This window comes from Thamnophis sirtalis, unplaced genomic scaffold (assembly GCF_051295495.1).
Source record: "Thamnophis sirtalis isolate CommonGarterSnake01/CBP01778 unplaced genomic scaffold, rThaSir2_p1.2 scaffold_5, whole genome shotgun sequence".
NCBI classification, from domain to species: Eukaryota; Metazoa; Chordata; class Lepidosauria; order Squamata; family Natricidae; genus Thamnophis; species Thamnophis sirtalis.
Window position 1 is genome coordinate 44176164 of NW_028261385.1, and position 22441 is coordinate 44198604.

The 22441-nt window shown below is 36.6% G+C and overlaps 1 protein-coding gene across 2 annotated transcripts in view; it reads left to right on the forward strand.

The window, feature by feature from the left end:
- RHOBTB3 (Rho related BTB domain containing 3) overlaps positions 1-22441 on the forward strand; it is a 76837-nt gene that overhangs the window by 49405 nt on the left and 4991 nt on the right. For both annotated transcript variants that reach the window (XM_087715730.1, XM_087715731.1), the window contains 7 exons: positions 4955-5106; positions 7254-7365; positions 9142-9507; positions 12021-12133; positions 16332-16452; positions 20246-20419; positions 21139-21305. In XM_087715730.1, coding sequence (XP_087571856.1) covers positions 4955-5106; positions 7254-7365; positions 9142-9507; positions 12021-12133; positions 16332-16452; positions 20246-20419; positions 21139-21305 — 1205 coding nt within the window. The remainder of the gene's footprint in view (positions 1-4954; positions 5107-7253; positions 7366-9141; positions 9508-12020; positions 12134-16331; positions 16453-20245; positions 20420-21138; positions 21306-22441) is intronic.

The following is a 22441-nucleotide window of genomic DNA, read 5'->3' on the forward strand; positions in this document are numbered from 1 at the left end:
GATTAGGCCTCCTCCGCATTCCATCGGCCAGCCAGTGTCGGCTGGCAACCACAAGGAGGAGGGCCTTCTCAGCAGTAGCCCCGACCCTTTGGAACGAGCTCCCCGTGGAGATTCGTACCCTCTCCACCGTCCAGGCCTTCCGCACTGCCTTGAAGAACTGGCTCGCCCGTCAGGCCTGGGGATAAGAATCGCTACCCCGCCCGAATGATGAATGGATGTTGCTTACTATTTTATTATATGTTGTTGTCTTAATGTTGTATTCCCCTCCCCCTGGTTTTCTGTGAGCCGCCCTGAGTCCCCTCAGGGAAAAGGGTGGCCTACAAATGCTAATAAAACCTAAAACCTAAACCTAAAATAGGTTAGAAAACTAGGCTGGAAGTAACAAAATGAACTTTAGTACAAAGTTCTTAGGAAGGAAATGTCAAATGTGCAGGAGAACATAAGGCATGTATGTACTGTATTTATGAGGAAGCAGTGTAATGTGGATGCAAAGAAAATAAGTGCAATTTTAGACTGCATTAGTAGAAGTATAATGTCCAAATAATGCAATCTTTCCATTTATTTTGCTTTAGTCAAACCCACCTCATATTACTCTCAGTTCTGAACATTTACTTAGAAGAAAAATTCAGAGAAATTGTGACAAGTTAAGAGAATGATATTGAGGATGATCATGGGACTATGAAGTACTATGGTATGAAGACAGTTCTAAGGAGCTGGGTATGCTTAAAATGATGATAAGGAGGATACAATCTCCAAATATATAAAATGGTGTCAGAAAGAATTCAGGGCAGAAAGATACATTCTGACTTAATTAGAAATTTTTTTCTAAGAGTGAGAACAGTTTAACAGTAGAACCAATTCCTCAGATAAGTGGCAGTCTCCAGAGTGGTATTGACTTACCTTCCCTGCTGGTTCGCAAATGTGAGCATGCTTGTGTACACATATGTGCATGCACTCCACCTTCCGCACATGCGCTGTAGAGTGGGGTGGGTGGGCAGGGCTACCCATGATTTCTGCCACTGGTTTGGGTGAACCGGTCAGAACTGGCAGAATTCCACCTCTGGTAGTCTCCCCTTTATTGTGTGTGTTAGTGGAGGTAAGTTAACTAATTGCTTGGGGTGTTTTCATCGGATTACAGGACTGAATTTGACTGCTTAAAAATACACTCCAATTTTGTAATTTGGGATTTCAAATTTCAAGTGGTAATATTTCTCAAAAAAAAAATCTTTTGTTTGATAATCATATGCAAGGGCGTGCTTTTTTATTATATTGCTGTATATTGTAGCTTTTTTTAGGGAAGAAAAAATAAAGCGCTTTCAGATTTGGAAGAAAAAACAGCTTTGTACTGTGATGAAATTGTATTGACAGTACAAAGAAAAATATCACAGTACCAGAGTCGCATTAAAAATAAAAAGACTTCACTTATTTAATATCTGATTTAGAATGAAAATTTACTATGAAGTAAATCCTAATCACTAGTACTTCTGAAGAATAACAATGTGGATGTGCTAATAGGTGTATTTATAGATATAACTAGAAATATTGTTTAAACTGTGTTGCTGTTGTCCCACATGGACATAATTTATTTATGGTGATAAGCTGATTGAAATAATTAGTTATTTATAATGTGATTTACCACTGTTAATAGATGAGAATTTCTTCCTTTTGTTTGAAGGATTATCAAGTAGAATTCATTTGCAGTTTATTAAAATAAGTGGATACAGAGCTAATTTTGAGTGTACTATGAAGAGGTGTACAATTATACATTTTAAAAAGCATTTAAGTTAATCTTAAATCTTAATAATTTTATGAATACACACACACAAACACACACATGAATAATTGCTTGTTCACTTGTAAGAATATCTTTCTTCCAGAGAATATTTATTCAGTCTGCAAGGCTTATTGACTCCCTAGCAATAAATATTGAATACTCTTGTAATATTATATTAACCACAATACCTTTGCTGAGTGATAGCTTTCAGTTTAGAATTCTCCTTATTGTGTTCGATAGCCTATTCACTTAGAACTATAATTCATATTTGAAAGTTTTCATTAGCTGAAAATTTAAATAAAGGATGATTATTTCTGTGTGACGCAGATATTTCAGTAAAATGAACTGTGTTTTTTTAAAGAAGCAAGAACTGTCAATATTAATAATAAACTAGTAGAATATCTGTTGCATGTATTGATACATATGTATTTTTATTTTATTATTATTATTTAGGTTATAATCCTGTTTGAGAGTGAATTTAATTGAACAAGAAGGGTCTATTTCTGAAAAGACATATTGTCTGTCTGTCTATCTATCTGTCTATTTGTCTGTCTATCTATCTATCTATCTATCTATCTATCTATCTATCTATCTATCTATCTATCTATCTATCTATCTATCGCTAGCTATCTCATTTATATGGCTGTCCACCCCACAAGAATGACTCTGGGATATGTACAACAATTAGTTAAAACAAATACATAAAAACAATCATTATTAAAAGTATAAAACAGTCATCATTAAAAAAAAACACTGCACAGGAGAAAGTGAATCACCCACAATGATGGAGCTATCATAAGATTTCACTCGTTTCCTGAGACCCCAGTCCTATTGACAAAGAGAAGGCTCGCCAAGCGTAAGTCCCTTGAGGATGTAACCTGCAATATGCCTTCTATCAGACCTAATAGATTGGGCAGGTATAAATTTGAAGAAGCAGTCCATCAGATAATCCAAACCATGAAGGGCTTTAAAGGTTAAAACCAACATTGTAAATTGGACTGGAAGCAAACTGGCAACCAATGTAGCTTACAGAACATAAAAGTACTTTTCTAATAACATACACAACTGTGCACACCACTGCATTTTGTATTAGTTGAAACTTCTATATATTCTTCAAGGGAAGCCCCATTCATAGGATCATAGTCATAGGCTTGGATCTAGAAAAAACCTTGGGTAAGCAATAAAATCACAAAAAGTCTCATTGAGTCAAATTTCCAGTACTTCCTATAGCCTTTGTGTTCTTTCAGCCAATTGGAAAGTGGGGAGAGAACCAGCTAAAAGCAAAGTTCAGATGTCTTTTGCCATCAAGTAATTTACTGGATAAATGCTCTCTGTCTTGACTTGTATCTAGTAATAACTTCCAAAGACACCCTTGTAATTTCTTTAATCCCATCCACAAACCTTTTCAGCTATCTCTTCCTTCTCCTTATGTCAGCATTGCCACGCATAATATTTTTTTGAGCAATTATCCACTCACATCGCATGTTAAAGTATGTGGTTTCTACTTATTGCTTATCAACTCAAGAGAACAGTCTTCATAGCATTTGGTCTGGGATTGATTAGTTTTTTCTCACAGTTTATCAGTATTTTTCTCCAGAATTATAATTCAAAGATGCCTCATTTTTTTTACACTTTTTCTCAGAAACCAGCTTTTAATAATCTGAAACTAATCTCTTGGGAAAAGATAATAAATGGATATTTCTTTGGTTTTCATTTCTGTCTTCCTTGTTTTTTTTAAAAAAATATTGTGATTTTATGGCTGGAACCTTAAAAGAACATGACTGAGGGGTTATTGGTGTTCTTTAGACTTGGTTGTTTTCTTGTACATTTCATTACCAAACTAGCTAACATTTGTTTGTTTGTTTGTTTGTTTATTAGTATGTACAAGATAGCAGGTATAAGTATGAACAAAGGTAATGAATTCAAATAAATGGGGACAGTAGGACAGGGACAGTAGGCACGCTGGTACACTTAGGCACCCACCCCTCCCTTTACGGACCTCTTAGGAATGGGTGAGGTCCATGGTAGACAGTCTAAGGTAGACAGTTGGTAGACAGTTGAAGCTGTGAGGGTTTGAGGCTGTAACAACAGAGTCTGGTAGGGCATTCCAGGCACTGACCACTGTTGCTGAAGTCGTATTTTCTGCAATAGAGTTTGGAGAGGTTTACCTTGAGTTTGTATCGATTGTTTGCCTATATATTATTGAGGTTGAAGCTGAAGAAGTCGTTGACAGGTAGCAGACAACATCCTACCTGTCAAGAGTTGTCACACTCCTTACTGGCAATTAAAGATGTTACCTAGTTTGAAAACAACTGAGGTCAGAGAATACCAAGAACCCCTTATTTCAACCCTAGTTTGATTAATGAAATATCTGCAAGAAATACTGAGGACTCCTCATTTCAACCCTGCGCTACAAATATTCTCTGTTTCAGCAGTACAATTCTCTGTGAATGTCTGAGAAGCTTAAGTGCTCCATCCCATATTATTCCAAAAAATACATAAACTTTTCAGACCCAGTTTGGGGAATTACAGAAGGCTCTGGGAAAGAAAACAAAAACTGTTGCAGAAGTGAACTTTATTTAGCGCGCGTGCGCACACACACACACACACACACACACACACACACACAAATACACACACTTCATTTGTTGTAATAATATATAGTTAAATAATAGCCATGATAGTTTCTCATATTCAGCTTAAAGTAATCCAAAAGGAGACCAGGAATGAGATTTCGATCTCTTAGCAAAAAAAGTTTTTTCCCCCTACAGTACAAGAAGAGTAATTTTGGTATAGTAAATCATATTTGTATTCAGGTGGGAAGCGATTCATCATAGAAAACTTCGATGCAATTGCTTTTCAGATAAATCTAAGTAGCATGAAGTAATTTAAAGATATATATATATATATATATATATATATATATATATATATATATATATATATATATATATATATATATATATATATATATATATATATATATATATATATATATAAAAATAGTATCTAATAATAACAGTTCAAGTTAAAATAATTATATATATTTTTTGTCCACATCTGTTCCTTAGGGGTATAATACTGCATGGTTTAAAGAATAACTAACATGTTAGAGTTTAGAATCATTGAATAAGAACCAGTGTATTGAAACTATTTTGCACGAATTATTTCTTTTCACAGAAGTCCCCTGCACTTGCCCTTTGTGTATCTCAGACAGAGGTAGCTGTGTTACAGCTTCTGAAGGTGTTCAACTTGCTAAAGAACTAGGAGCCACTTATTTGGAACTGCATAGCCTCAATGATTTTTACATAGGAAAATATTTTGGTGGGGTGGTAAGTATAATATGTTAAGATGAAAGTCTTTCCTGTTTTTCTTTTGAGTTTGCAAAATTCAGATCAGATGTTAGTGGGGACAACTGTGAAACTATGTGACACAAAATCAGGGTCCATGCTTTTATAAGTCAGTCTTTTGCAAATTGGCATCCTCCAGATACATTTGGATTGAAACTTTCAATTCTCACCAAATCTCAGCAATTCTCCCCAACATTTTTGCTGAAAAGTGCAATCCTACTACCTCAGAAGGTTGATAATTCGTGGAGAGCTGATTTAAAATTTTATTACTTCAGTATATGTAGTCCAAACTATTTTTATAATTATAAATTATGTAACAGAAATATGTTTAATATTTTTCTCAATACGCTGCAGTATCTTATAGAAAGAGGGAGTAATAGTCATGTGACAGAAATCAGTGTAGACATTCTAGCCACGATTGTTATATTTAATATTCTAAAATACATTTTTAAAAGAATAGCATGGTACTTAAGAATTTAATAACCTGAAGTTACTATTCTAGATCAGTGTCATCACATCATGCGGGGTCTACAGGGAAGACAGCTAATTCATTTCTATTAATAAATTCAGTTGATCATTGGCTAAATAAATATTAGATGTTGTAAATATAATCACCATTAAATTAATTTGACTTAGAGAAATAAACTCAGTCATAAAATAAATGGCATTTACAAATGAATTAATTTCTTAAAATATAAACAATGGTTCTCAAAATATTTCTGAGAAATAATATATGCTGCTACTAGTAGAATCACTAATCTTAATTTGGAAGTTGCAATATCACTTAGCAATAGACTTATATACTGCTCCATAGTGCTTTACGGCACCCTCTGGATGGTTTACAATATCAGCATATTGCCCTCAACAATCTGGGTACTCATTTTACCAACCTTGGAAGAATGGAAGGCTGAGTCAACCTTTTAACTGATCAGGATCAACCTCCAGACTGTGGGCAGAGTCTGCCAGCAGTACTGCATTCTAACTACTATGCCATCAACTTTGTTGATTCAGCAGATTTAAAAAGGGGCTTCAATGCGTGTGAATTTTTCACATCAAAAAAATAGGGTAATCAATAATCTAGAATAATAAGGAAAGTTATTCTAGATGTATTCCTCAAACTATTTTTTAAAAAAGCATGAGGGATCATCACTTGTAAAGTGTGCTAATTATATTTTTATGTAAACACATGGTATCTCTCATTTATAAAACAAATAGTTGCAACATTTCTAAGTGCTGGTAAAATAAAAATGAAATAGTTTTTATTGCCACTTTAAACACATATCTCTTATATAATGTCATGTAACTATTATTACATTTATATCTCACACAAAAATTCTGTGAAGTGTTAAATATTATTTGTGAAAACATACTCTGAGGATAAGCATATTAATACCCCACTTGCACTAATTTTAGGGCTATCTTTCCTTATAAATCACAAGTTAATTATTCCTAATTCTGTCACAAGGCTAAATCAATACTAAACATGGCTTTCATTACACATGTGACTTTGGATCTTTAGAGCATACAACATTTTTTATATATCTTTTATAAAAGTATAATTTTATAAATTGTATAAATTTCTTATTTGTTATAATGAACTTTTACTATTTTATTATGGTGGTCTTAGAAAGTTGTGTTATTAAATCTGGAAGAAAAATGTAGACCTTACCATACAGTATGTCATTCTGCCTACCTGTTGCAATGAACGGTAAGGGCAGCACAGACTGTCACCTCAGGTTAACTGTGATTATTTGCTGTTTGTCTCTTGTTCTCTCAGTGGCAATTTTAGCTGGGCATTTATGTGATTTCAGAGAAAATGAAATTACATGATTTGGTCCAGGAAGCAGGATTTTTACACTATAAAAATAGTTTCTAACACTTTCAGTACTCTACAGTCAGCTGCATTTTTGTTACAGATATATAATCTCGTTAGATTTCTTTCTGCTGGTTTTAGTGAGAATTAAACAGTTTTTAAGCAGGATTGCAAACTATTTATATCCAGAGCATTTAGGAAAGTTTAGATTAACACAACAGTAGTAATTAGAAATACTTGGATAACACTGATCAATTGCATCTTCTTAAATAAGTTTTATTACAAAATTTAGTGATACATTTTTGTTTGATTTTAGCTGGAATATTTTATGATACAAAGCTTGAATCAGAAATCATCTGAAAAAATGAAGAAAAGGAAGAAAAGCCATAAATGTCATGGAGTTAAGCCACCTCAGCTTGATCAGCCAGGTGCCTTCCAATATCTGTTGCAATGGATTGTATAATGTAATTTACAGAGCTCGTGAGATTAGTATTTAAAATTGTATTTCCTAATGGAATCTCCAACATTTCTGGGCCAGAGAGAACATTTGGAAATTTGTCATGATCAATGCAGCATTACGAAGTGACTTTCATCAGAGGAGCTAATTCTTAAAATAATTGCTGCCATGAATATAAAAAATAAAATATAAAAAATATAAAATATCACATTCACCAAAACAACAAGTTGTAGGTTGTGGATTATCTGTAGGGTTTGTCCTTTCCTTCTTTTTTTCTTGAAGATGGACAGGAGTGCTTTAAAACAAAATGCTTGTCTTTAAGGATATCATATACCATCCTTATTCTATGGTTTATAATTCCAGAAGCATTCAGAAGAATAAATGGTAACAGGATGGAAACTAGAACATCCATTTGAATGTCCCCCCCCCCCTTTAAAATAATAATATTGTACAGAGTCTTCATCAGTGTGTGGATAATTGTGTCAGGATACGGGCATGTTTCCCATCAATTACATAGGGCATAATGTTCTCTGATTATATAAAATATAGGAAGAAGTTGATGTAGAATTTTTAATGGTGACCTTTCAGGTCCAGATAATGCTAACAGAAATTTACTACTGACGTAAAGTAATCCATGAATTATGAGCAGATAATTATTATTTTATGTTTCATTTCATTTCCCAATATAAATTGGACATCTCAAAATGCTCTTTATTTTTCAGGATAAGCGTAGAATGTCTGATTACCAAATTGCAAAATAATAAGTTGGTATCGTATGCCATTTTCTGTCCACTCATCTCAATTTTAAAGAATCTAGTACAGGCAGTTGCCAGGATTGACTTGAAGGTCTATGGAGATTCTTAGTCACCCAGGTCATGGTTGTCCCAAAGGTGTTTTTTTGAAAAACAACTGGACTTCATTTTTCCTTGAAGATGTTTCACTTCTCCTCCAAGAAGTTTCCTTCTTGGATGAGAAGCGAAATGTCTTCAAGGAAAAACAAAGTCCAGTTGCCTTTTGAAAAAGCACCTTTGGGACGACTAACTTGATGGCACAAAGACTGACTTGAAGGCACAAATAAAAGAGATGTTGCTATCTGATTTTTATGTCCAAAATATTATCTAGAATGAGATTGGTACAAAGAAGTGGTCTTAGATCTTTCCTTTTGTACAGGATTGAGCAATCCTTTTGTGCCTGGTAGCAGCATAGATTATAATGGGTGAAATAATGAGGCAAACTGAGCAGAGTCCAAGAACATGTCTTTATTATAATAAACCATTAATTGAAATATTATGAAATAATTCATAATTATTCCGTGCTTGAAATTATTTAAATTTGTTGAAATAACATTTCATATTATGAAATACTATTTCAACAAATCATGTAGTTCTATATATTTTTGTAGCCTGGATATTCCAAGCCTATTATTTAGGAGCAGAATTGCCTTACTTAAAAAATCCTCATAAAGCTCTTTTTTATGAGACAAACTGAGTTGTGAAACAACAACATTTTAACTTAGTTTATACTGTATGAAAGCAGCCAGCCTCGTGAGCTGCATATGTAAAATGGGGAGATAGACAAATGATAAAAGCAGTCACCCTATTCTAAGACAAGACAATCTTATTTTATGTGGGAAAGAGCAGAGTTTCAACTGTGATAATTTTATGAACAATGATTTTATGAATTCTTTTCTAATATATTCTCTCTCTCTCTCTCTCTCTCTCCCTCCCTCCCTCTCTCTCTCTTTTAGAAAAAATGCCTATCTTAAAAGGCGAAGCCTCACATTATGATTCTGATTTACATAACTTGTTGTTCTGCTGCCAGTGTGTTGATGTGATATTTTACTCTGAAGACATGAAGGAGGTAGCAAAAGCACACAGGATTGTTTTATGCTCTATTAGCCATGTCTTCATGTTGCTTTTTAATGTGAAGAACCCAACTGACATTCAGGATCCTTCTATCATTAGAACTGCTCAGTCTCTCTTTGCAGCCTCTCAGGAAACTCTGTTTCCCATATTAAAACATGGCACATCATGTGGTTCACCAGTAAGAGTCATTGTTAAAGACTCATTCTTCTCCTCTTGTTTGACAGATATTCTGCACTTCATTTATTCAGGTATCCTCTCACAATAGTTCCAGCTGTTTATTGTCTGTTAACAAGGAAGAGGTTACTTACTGCCAGCGGAGTACATATTATTTTATTAATATGGAAGCCTATGCATTTCGAGTTAGTGTATACTTTGACAGTATCCCTTCAGAGTACAGGTGGAGACATGTGTTCCTAGTCCACCAAACTATGAGAGAAGTCCATTTAAAAAAATATTCTTATAAAAAGCTTTTTTATTGTAGGGTTGTTTCTGTAAGCACACAGATCTCCCACCAACTTCCACTTACATGCTTATTAGGTTTATTCCCTAAGTTGGGAGCCCATGTTTTCCAAGAGGTCTGTGTATGCATCAGAAGAAGAGTATAGAAATACAAAATACTGTGATACTAAAGATATCTGGATGAACACGTGGGGATAGGTTTTTTTCAATGTATGATAAGCTGCTACAGAACAAAAATGTTTTCTCTCTACTGCCAAATCCAGAAAGGAGGTTTATAACCATATGGGATCACAGCCATCCGAATGCCAGTCATATTATAGAGGACTTTCAGCAGACTTTGAAGAATATCAGTAGTGTTTTCTATTTTCTTTGATCATTTAAAAGTCAGTAGGCAACCCATAACCCATTGGCCATCGTAGAGATATTTCCTTACCAGATTCCTTAATGCCTTCAACAGTGGCAGATGTTTTAATGTACTGAAACGTTCTTAAAAATTCAGGGAGCTATTCAGAGATGTATCTGCCTTGAAAGTACCTCATGTTGAACTGCATGGCACAATGAAACACAAGAAGTTGATCACAGGAAATATTTTATGACATTTTGTATTATGTCATAAAACGTTTTATGATCATTTTATGTCACAAAGTGCTTTATAACATTTGTTGTGGCTGAGTCCAAGATTCTGGAAGTTATCCCATTTGAGATACTTTGGTTAAAAGAATGTTGCTCATTGGTCATTGTTTCAGAGATATTTCTTTACCTAAACAGAGAAACAGAATGATGAAGGACAAAATCCTAGTTTAGTGAAAGTAGTCAGCTGAAGGAACTTCTATGGCAGGATTCTGGCTGGCTGGAAAACAAGTTTTGACTTATTACTGGCTTAGCTGCAATATAAGTGAAAGTCATAGGAAACTCATTTGGGGCTGGGGTTTAGAAAAATTGTAGTTCTGTGTTCCAATTGGAAACAACCTGTGTCACCCCTTTTCCTGGACCCTGAGCTATTTTTTCAGTTATTTAATGTACAGTCCTGGTACAAACAATTAAAATACAAAACACTGAGCACAGAAGTCCTATTTACAGCAGAAACTAAGTATAACTAGATTACATTTAGATCCTTCAGTTTAAACTGTTATTACTAAAGCACAATACTAGTATTTTCCCAGTTTTCTACTTCTTTGAGGCTTGGGAAGATTCTATGGCATCTGGAAAAGTTCCTATATAGAGATAAACCACATTTATGCACCATTCAAAAGAAACAACAAAAAGGAGAAGAAGCAAACAAAAGGATCAGCATACATCTTCTGTAGTAACCACCATCCAGATAACCCGGGATTAACCCCAGGCAAACAATCAAGCAGAAAACAATCGATGAACTATTAATGAAAACATAGGTACTTCTTGAGTAATGTTCATTTAGTACTGAAAAAGTGACATCATCATTTTTTCACACTTACAACTGTTGCAGCATTCCCATGATCATCTGGCCAACATTCAGAGGCTTGGCAACTGACTATATTTATAACAACTGTAATATTCTGAGATCGTGTGATTATCTTTTGTGATCGTCTGACAAACAAAGCCAATGGGGAAGTCAGATTCACTTAGCACCCATGTTAGTAACTTAATAATTGCTGTGAGTCATTTAACAATTGAGGCAAGAATGGTTCTAAATTTATTTAACAACTGTCTCACTTAGCAAAAGAAATTATGGTTTCAATTGTGAAGACTACATGTATCCCATCCCCACAAATACTGACAAGGTCACTTAGTGTATATAAACAGGCAGCAAACCTCCCATTCATAACATTGATCATGTTACTTAGTTGGGTAATGAAACTTAGAGCTTAGAGAAGCTTAGAGAGCTCCAAGGACTCCACAGATCTTATGCTGTATGTACACTATTGGCCTGTTGGTTTATTTCTCTTCTCTCCTTTTTGTGTAGAGTAGAGGTGAAGGCTTTTGTTTTCCTTTTTCAGCCAAGGGAAAGAAACGATGTTTTCCTCCTATTATGAGTATCTGAATTGGCAGGAAAGAAGATAATTGCTGCTTCTAAATAAAATTATGGCAGGGTGGCAGTGCACAATATCAGTGAAATTTCTATGGGTGAATGGGTAAAAATTGCCTTTTATTAGATTCAGTGAAAGACAATGCAGTGGAATCTATAAAAATTAAATACTGTTTGCACAGAGTTGCAATCATTAAGGGAGCTCATACACACATCTGATTGGTATCTTGATTGATAACTTGTGCTAAAAGTGATGTCCTGTATGCCATTTTAAAAGTACTTGTTTCATATCTTTAGGTGCTTTCCAATGGGACCTATTGGAAGAGCACATTAAAAAGAAACTGAAGAATTCAGGGGATGTTGAGCTTGTTCTTGAGAGAGTAAAATGTATCTTGAAAATTCCAGGAAAGGCAAGTTGAAATCTTATTTTTATTATAAGTAAAAGATATAAAGAGATTTTTATTCTTCAGACATGAGGCTAATATTTATTTATAAAAAGTATTAATTAATTAATTAATTATTTCAATCTATACAAAAAAGGCTGTATGTATGTATGTATGTATGTATGTATGTATGTATGTATGTATGTATGTATGTATGTATGTATGTTCGTTCCAGCGTTACTCTGGAACGCCTTGAGCAATTTCAACCAAACTTGGTACACAGATGACTTACTCTCTGGAGAAAAATACTGTGAGGGTAAGACACCCCAGCACCCCTCAAGAGTGTGTGTGTTCTGTTAAGATGCAGCGTGTTGTGCCTTTTTTTATGTTTCAAGTTTTTTATTTTTATATTTTTTTTTATCAAAATGTCAATTCAATGCATGAATAGTGTGGCACCTGAGTGTCATATATTCTAACACAAATAAATCAAGTTAATCATAATCCTTGTGTTCAATCCGTTTATATATTTCTAATAATAATGCATACTTATATTATAGTCTCATTATTCAACATTTTTTCTTGTCATTACTTTCGTTTTGTCATATAAAAGAGAGTGAGAGAAAAGAAAGCCTGTTGTGCCTTTAAATGGCTTCTACTGTACTGCTGTAAAATGGCTTCTACTGTACAGTGCAGTGGAGTTGCCATGGTACTTCACAGTACTCCACAAGAGGGCTCCCTCTAGTAAGGGGAAAATAAAAATTAGAAATTACGCCACTGGGGACACAGGGAAAACATTTTAAACTAATTTAATTGTCACAGAAATCAGGGCTCAGGGAGAAGTTGCTCTTGCAGGGCTCACAGTACTCCACAAGGGGCATCCTTTGGTAGGGGGGTTGGACAAAAGGTAAAATATTTAGTGATCTTGGGTTGGGTTGCAAAAGTAAGTTGCATGAGTATATGTTAATTATCTTTCTGGGACCACATATCCATCTGTCTGTTTGTCTGTCTGTCTGTCTACCTATCTATCTATCATCTATCTATCTAGGAGGGCATGGAAGGGGGAAGGGAGAGGGCAGGGATGATGGGCATGGGAGTGTGATGGGTTTCAAATTTTTTAGAACCTATTCTGTAGGTTTGGCCTGTTTTGTGGGAGTGGATGTGACCGGGTGGGAGTGGCTCGGTGATCATTTGACCGGGTGGGAGTAGCTTGGCAGTCATGTGACTGAGTGGGAGCAGCTTGGCAGTTATGTGACCGGGTGGGAGTAGCTTGGCAGTCATGTGACTGGGTGGGAATGACCAAGTCGATGTCACTGAATTCTTTGTCCAAAAGAATGACCTACAAAAAGAAGATATAAAAAAAGGAAATTTATTATTTTGTTCACTTACTACTTAAATAAGAATAAAATAAGTACACAAAACAATAAAACAGCTACTTACAGAGGAAATATGGCTGTCTTTGCTGGTCTTCAACATTACTGACCACATTACACACACACTTCCATCCCTTCTGCCTCTTCCCTCTCCCTGGATTCACTCAGACATTTCTAAAATTCACAGCCAGTGCACACACAAGACATTTTTAAAACCCACAGCCTGTGCACAGCACACACACTTCCAGCCCCTCTGCCTCTTCCCTCTTCCTGGATTCACTCAGACGTTTTTAAGACTCACATGCCCTGCACAGCACACATACTTCCAGCCCCTCTGCCTGTTCTCTCTTCCTGGATTCACTCAGACATTTTTAAAACTCACAGCCTGCGCACAGCACACACTCTTCCAACCCCTCTGCTTCTTCCCTCTTCCTGGATTCACTCAGATGTTTTTTAAAAAGTGGAAGAATGTGTGCGTGTGCACAGGCTGTGAGTTTTAAAAACATCTTTTGTGTGCACAGGCTGTGAGTTTTAAAAATGTCTGAGTAAATCCAGGAAGTGGGAAGAGGCAGAGGAGCTGGAAGTGTGTGTGTGCACAGGCTATAACTTTTAAAAACGTCTGAGTAATGGGGGAGGAGGATGTTGGGGAAGAGGGAAGAGGCAGAGGGGCTATTAGAAGAGTGTGTGCGTGTGCACAGGCTGTGGGTTTTAAAAAACATCTGAGTGAATCCAGGAAGAGGGAAGAGGCAGAGAGGCTGGAAGAGTGTGTTCCTATAGTATCTTCCAGCCCCTCTGCCTCTTCCTGGATTCACTCAGATGTTTTTTAAAACTCACAGCCTGTGCACACGCACACACTCTTCTAACAGCCCCTCTGCCTCTTCCCTCTTCCCCAACATCTCCTCCCCCACCCCAGCCACTACCAGTTTTTTCTTCTTCTGGTTCTTCTGAGAACTTTTCGGCAGCATGGTGAGGATGGGCGGGGCGAGTGAAGAACGAGGGGAAATAGCTTTCCGGTACGGGGCCTCCTGATCAACTGGTACCGGAAGGCACGCTAAATTTCTCCATCCGGTGCGGCCGTACCGGTCCATACCTGTTGAAACCCACCCCTGGCATGGGAGTAGGGGAAAGAAAGGCCCATCTCAATAGCTCCCTGTCAGACAAACGCTTCGATGTCTATAAATGCCCAGGCAACACCGGGTTACCAACTAGAATTAATATATTAGTAATAATATGTTAAGCCATACATCAAAACTGTTCTATGGACTATGGAATACGGCATAATAAGATTAAAAAATCTGAAAAATGAAATATAAATTTGGTTGAATAAAATACTGAACAAAGTAAGGTGGGATGAGATTGTATACACGTCTGTCATTGTTACTAAAAATATATTTTGGTTTGAGAGAAAGAATGAGAATTGTGTTGATTGAAAGACTGAAAAACTTCAATTAAAACATGGGTATTATAACATTATTAACTAAATTCTTCCCTATAAGCCAAATTATTCTGCTTTTCATTTTCCAATGGATATAGGTTTTTGGAAGAACAACTACACCTTACAGAAATACTACTACTATAGTAAATACTTTTCTCATAACTGTCTTCCTACAAGTTCCCTTACGTTATCTTTTTAGGACTTGGGCTCTGCTTGTTTGTGGTGAACTGAAGTTTCCTACTGTTTTTTCTTCTCCTGCCTTTGTATTTCTCAGCATTAACTATACCCTTAACCAATTGGTCTCAAGCCTGCTTGTAAATTTCATCACTTCAGTTTGTGCCTTTTTGCATTACATCTCCCCCCCCCCAATGCGAGCTGGGGTGGAACAGGCACTCGCACAACCTCCCTTTCCAGCCGGGCAGAGCAGCACGCGGCTTTGGGATATTACTGGGTCGGTGAGTGGTGCTCTGCCTGGCTAGAAAGTGGGGGGGGGGGGGTTGCCTGGCGGCTGCTTGTGAATGTCATCACCTCATGGCTTCTGTGATGCGCTGCTGCGATAGCACAACACAGCTGTTTGCCCCTGTGTTTGCCACTGTGCCTGGCTCTTCAGGCCCCCATTCGCAAGAGAGCAGCCACCTGGCAACCCCAAACCAATAAGCCCCCCAGATAATAAGGCCCAAGCAACATTTTGGGGGGCGGTCAAAAGAAAATAAGACCCTGTCTTATTTTCAGGGAAATACGGTAGTTATTGACTTACCTCCTTGCAGCAAACAGCAAACAGCCTGTTTCAGTGTAAGAGCTGAGGTGGCGCAGTGGTTAAATGCAGCACTACAGGCTATTTCAGCTGACTGCAGTTCGGCTGTTCAAATCTCACCGGCTCAGGGTTGACTCAGCCTTCCATCCTTCCAAGGTGGGTAAAATGAGGACTCGGATTGTTGTTGGGGGCAATATGCTGACTCTATAAACCGCTTAGAGAGGGCTGAAAGCCCTATGAAGCGGTATATAAGTCTAATTGCTATTGCTATTTAGCCTGATTAGCACAAGAAAAAAAAATCTGCCTCTGCCTCCCAGCAATTTACCTCCTTGCAGCAAACAGCCCGTTTCAATTTCAATTTCAGCACGGGCCTCCTGATGATCAGCTGTTTCAGGTGCAGGGATTGCCATAGCCTATTGCTGCCTCCACAAGCCCCATTTCCCCGTTTGCTGCAAGGAGGTAATTTACTGAGAGGCAGAGGCCAAAGGGTGGGGGGCTGGTGGGCGTGCAGGGCTACATTCTGTGTATAAGATGCACCCAAATTTTCACCATCTTTTAGGGGGCGGAGTGCATCTTATACTCCGAAAAATATGGTAATAGCAGTGGAAAAAAAATTTAAAGCTTAAGTTAAAAAACTATGTATTTAACCATCTTTTCATTCTGCAGGTTAACGGTTCACAAAATTATAGAACTTATTTGTCAAAAAGACCGCTACATTTATGTAACACCTCTCTCAGACTTTTCTTTAACACAACAGTATTAGCTGATGTCATGTTCAAAATACAAGGTATGATATAAAGCATAATTGTTTTTTTATATTTTCTTTAAATAATAGAAAATAATGTCACTGTATCCCCTGAGCCTTTAAAGCAACATTTTCTTGACTTAATTAGGAAACAATGTTAACATAAAAGTGAGAAAATTTCCCTTTCCTTTCACTAGAGGATCAACTGGGAGGTCTTGAGCAAGTCAGTCTCTTGAAACTTTGGCTTTCTTGCCATTGCAAGGAAGCAATGGCAAAACAAAAACAAAAACTTGCCAAGGAAACTGGATATGTGTCCAAAGGAATTATTTTCTAGATATCCCTTTATTATGAAAAGAATCCTTAACCTAAACTGAAAACAAACAGGTCTTTGAAATGCAACAACATAACTTGGCAATAGAGACAGTTTGCTTTTAAATGTTAATCTTTGGACATTTTGTGTAGGAAGTGAAGGAACAATGGGTGTCATTGCTTGTTTCAAAATTCCAAAGAGAAATAAAGTGATATGAACCAGAGTGCCATGGTTCACAAAAACAATGAAAACAATTATTCATTTGTATGTTAATTCCTCTTTAAAGAAATTTAAAAGGGAGTCTCTCTTTAGATATAACTTAAGAAAGTGTAGAGAGTAAGGTGATCTTGACAGAAATCGGCAAGAACTGCTATCTAGGCAAATGAGTGTGAAACATTTTTAAGCCTTGAGAAACATGATAAAAAGTGATTCAAGCAGACACCTCCCTGGATCACTGGGGTATAAGAAGTAGGGAGGGGCAATGAGAAAAGGGTGAACACAATTAGACTTAAAATATTCTGTTATTCAATAAAGGTAATTTAGTCTTTCTATGCAGCTGATTCCCTGCTTTGTTCTAACTTATCAGGCTGACAGAATGTAGTGCAGAAATGAATAAAACTGCATATTATTTATGATGACTGAATTGTTGGCAAGAAATATATATGCTACCCCGCTACCTCCTGCATGTATGGCAAGAGTTCTACAGGTGTTTATTCAACCCCCTCCCCCAACAGGTCATCAGAAAGCACCCCCATTGTGCACGTCCAAATTCCAAGCTCAGTACAGCAATAATCACGGGGCAACCAAATCCAAAGGGCACACACAAAGTCCAGGAAAGCAGTCCACAAGTCAAACAGGTCAGGATGCACAGCACTAGCACACAAGCACACAACTGGGCACATTGCTCCAGCAACAATACTCAAGTCCTCAAGGTGAGATTAAGGAGGCAATGCCAATGCAGCCCTTCATTAGAGTCACATTGTGACTGTCCCCTCTCTGCTCTACCGTGTGTCCCCGAAATATAACCTACTCCAAAAGTAAGTCCTACCTTGATTTTTACATGTGCACCCAATATAAGCTCTATCCCCAGAATAATCCCTAATTAAGACTCCTGCCCACTCCAGGGTGCATGGGTAAAAATTAAGGTAGGATGGGGATGGGGGTGGTGGTGGAGCTACCCTACTACTTACATTTGGATAGTTGCAGCCAGGCCTTGCACATTTTTCTGCAGTTGGCAAAGCTTTCCTGAAAGCCTCTGTAGCCAATAACAGAGTTTCGGATTGATCTGGAGCTCTGTTATCGGCTGTAGAGGCCATTCCTAAAGGCCTTTCCTGAAGGCTTCTGTAGCCGATACCAGAGCTCCGGATCAATCCGGACCTCTGTTATCGAATGAAGAGGCCTTCAGGAAAGCCTTGTTTTCCTTGCCAGCCGAAGAAGTTCCTGAAGGCCTAGTGACAGCAAAAAGGAGGAGGGGGGGCACATGTGCAAGTGAGGTGAGTCAGTGGATGACATCCCCCCCCCAAATAAGACCTTTTTTGGTGGTGATATTTTGGTGGTCTTATTTTTGGGGAAACACGGTACATGTCCTTGGATCAGGAAGAGGTGTGGACTTCACGGCCTTCTCATTGCTAATAAGCAACAACTGCTCTTAGTCCTACCAGGAGCCTACTGGCCAACTTGCTGCAGCTGTGGCTTGCCTTCCTTGGCCTCAGATTGTTGCTGGTTCGATTGACCCAGCTGAGGCTGCTCCATCAGGCTAGAATTCTCTGAGCCCCAATCCTGACCAATACTCAGTTCCATGCCTTTCTCTGTAGACTCAAACTCACCCTCCTTCTCTGAATTGATATCTGGAGAGGAATCCGGGGGTAGATTCATGACAGTATATTAGTTCCAGAACCATTATAATGATAAGGTTCAGCTGAATATGTGAGGTGATAATTGGGAGTACTTTTATGTGATATGCAAAATATTGTTCTGTCCTTGATGAATAAATGATGATGGCACTTAAGTGGTCATTAGTGAGTACCATGCATGAATGTACTTATAGATAAATACCTTGCCAGAATATATTGCTGCAGAATAATGCATTAAAAAATAGGAAATGTTGAAAGGGTTTCCCCTCCTCTTTAACCATTGATCAAATGTCAAAATGCTTTTTGGCAACTTCTAAATTGCTTTTTGGCAATTTTATTTTCAAAGAAATAGTCTGCTTAATTGGAGCTTTCCATTACACCTGCGAAATAAATGTCTTTCAGTCTATTCTTTATTTCCTTTTTAAAAAAGAGGTAGAATGTATTAATTAATGGGAATAGACATTTTCACAGCCAGTTTGTTTTTGCACTACAGTATAAATCTTGAACAGGAGTAGTATTATTTAGGAATGGATTTTCAACAATAGTATGATTTATTTTCAAGTATATTTACTAAAGAAATCCCACCAAATAGAATAAGAATAACTCAATTAACATGTAGAAGTTATTAATTTCATATATATTAAAGGCGGAATAGATTCACAAATCAGAATAATTTATGCCAAGCAGATTAAATTAAATCTGAATTCCTATCTATATTTACCTAGGATAAATTTATAGTATATGATTACAGTATTAATAAAACAATGCAAAATATCCCCTCAAGATGTTTTAGAAATGTAATACCCAGATTTCCCAGTCAGCATAGCATGGGACCTGCTGGCTGGACATTTGCAGTCCCAAAATAGCTGGAGTCTATGATATTTGGGAAGGCAATGTATACTATCATGAATCAAGTTTAACTAAACATTTATTCTCGTATTGAGTTGAAATGTGATGCTTTTCTTGAAACATTGATGCTTGAACCATCTTGCCATTTATAAATATTTTGCAGCAGATACATTTACAATTAATTATTAATTAATGATTGTATAAATTGCGGCACAATTCAGTAGCACAAATGATCCATTGGAATTTGTGCAAAAATTATAATATTAAAACAGCAACAAACTGGTGGGAACATCAGCCTGAAAAAGTCACCGAAAATCAGATGGTCAAGATCTTGTGGGATTTTCGCATACAAACAGACAAAATACAGGTGCATAATACACCAGACATCACACTGGTTGAGAAATATAAGGTCACAATCATAGACATCGCAATACCAGGTGATAGCAGGGTAGCTGAGAAGGAACATGAAAAAATCACAAAATACCAGGACTTAAAAATCGAAATTCAACGATTATGGCACAAACCAGCAGTGGTAATTCCAGTGGTAATTGGCACACTGGGTGCTATTCCAAAAGCACTGGAATTACATTTAAAACAGTTAAAAATTGAAACAGTCAAATGCAAAAAGTTGCACTGCTTGGATCTGCACGCATATTACAAGAATACGTTACGACATCCTAGGCCCCTGGGTGAGGCCCGACTAGTAACCAATGCCAAATCCGGCGAAACAACTGGCCGCTGTGATACAATTGTATAATAATAATAATTTCTTAGAATGCCTGCCTCACATGATACTGTTTTCATCCAACCTCTTTCCTTGTAGGTGCTACAGTACCAGCTCACAAAGCAGTCCTGGTGGCTCGCTGTGAAGTAATGGCTGCTATGTTTAATGGCAACTATATTGAATCAAATAGTTTTTTGGTTCCAGTTTATGGAATTTCCAAAGATACATTTCTATCTTTTTTAGAGTATCTATATACAGACTCCTGTTGTCCAGGTATGCAAATATTAAATTGTAGTGGCTTTAGTTTTGAATAGCATTAAATACTGAGATAGCTCAAAAAGGAATTCTTGGATTGAAAGTCTTGGCTTTTCAGAGAGCTGTGAATGTATTGATTTTTGCATTTGGATATAAATACATTTGAACACGTTACTTATTATTAAATGATGGTAAAACATCTCAGTAACAGCAGTCAACATTAACAACAGTAGTCAAAAATGGGTGCTTTTTAAAGCTTGATTCTGTTTATTCTAAAATGAGATTCCAAAAATTTTGAATCATTATTAATTGAAATAAAATTAATGGGTTTAAATGTGGTTCATTCACACAGACTCCAGTAGACATAAGGAGGCTAAGAGGAATTTATGTTGAATAAAATAATTTTTATGCAATCTGTTTTTATATCAGGAATTATACTTTGTGTTTATTAATTTGCAAGTGACTTTGATGTATGTTTTTGGTGTGAATAAGAGAAAGCAACATATTTAAACGTGCATTGCATTCATCCTTGGAGTAGCCACTTTGAAGAGATGGGATGAAGATCTATTTCACAGATATCAAATCTCAAGTGTTCTTACAATAGATTATACGTAGTGGCAGAATGTTTTAAAAAATTAATTCTGAATCAGTAGTATAGGAATTACAGATTAATACGATGTTTAAACGAGTAGATAATTATTGCATCAGTTTTAATCTGGGTTTGCTATTTTAATCAGCCAGCATTCTGCAAGCCATGTCACTTTTAATATGTGCTGAGATGTACCAGGTTTCAAGGCTCCAGCACATCTGTGAGCTTTATATAATTACACAACTCCAGAGCATGCCTAGTAGAGAATTAACATCTACAAGCCTGAGTGTGGTCAGCTTGCTTCAGAAAGCAAAAGTAAGTACTTCCTGTTGATATATTGTTTATCTGTATCTTTTCAGTAGTTAACAAAGGCTGATTCATTTCAAAGGCTGAAAGTAAATATTGTTTTTATATCATGAAATACTTGTGACCCGTCAAAAGCGCGGACGGCAAAAGCGCGATCGACAAAATCGCGCCTTTGACGTCATCACAGCGCGACGAAAAAGATCGAAAAATTCAAATAAAAATTAATAAAAATTAAATTAAAGCAAGCCAATTCACATAAAGGTAAGGGTTAGGGTTAGGGTTAGGTTAAGGGTTAGGGTTAGCTTTAGAGCGTTAGCGTTAGCGTTAGCGTTAGGTTAAGGGTTAGCGTTAGGTTTTTCGTTACTTTAACGGTTAGGTTTAGGGTTAGGTTTAGGGTTAGGTTAAGAGTTAGGTTTAGGGTTAGGTTTAGGGTTAGGTTTGGGGGGCTTAGGGTAAGGTTTTCGCTTTATTTTTACATTTTTCGAACTTTTTCGTCGCGCTGTGATGACGTCACAGCGCGATTTTGTCGAGCGCGATTTTGTCCTACGCGCTTTTGTGGTGGAACCGAAATACTTGCCACTTGCGGATTGCTCAATATTAAACTGCAGTTAATGGATCAACTGTAAACTTTTCCGAGGGGAAAGGATAGCTGAAAATCCTTTCCTTTTTCATTATTAAAAAACTGATTTCTGGAAAAACATCAATACTAAAATTAATTTGAAGTTCTTTTCATAATCTATATTATTTCCCATGCAAATTACTGTCTTGTATGGTTTCTTCTATCACATTTACTGTATAAACTAATGCTAATGCCATCAGTTAGTGATATAAAATTCTCAATATTTTCAAGCAACAGAAAACACAATTTCTGGGTATTCTGAAAAAAAAATTAAATGTTAAAGCAGATACATTTCATCAGATATAAGCAGATAGAGTGTTATCTTGTAACTTTATAGAATGCATTTGGCATATAGTGGTTTGGTCATAAAACCATGTTTGACATACTGTATAAAGTTGAAAAGTATAAACATTTAAATATAATTAAACATGTCAATTGAGTTTAATTGAAATAGTTTAAATTTCTACAGTAGTACAATAGAATTACATACTTCTGAATTCTAAGAAATATGGCATGCCTTCATTTC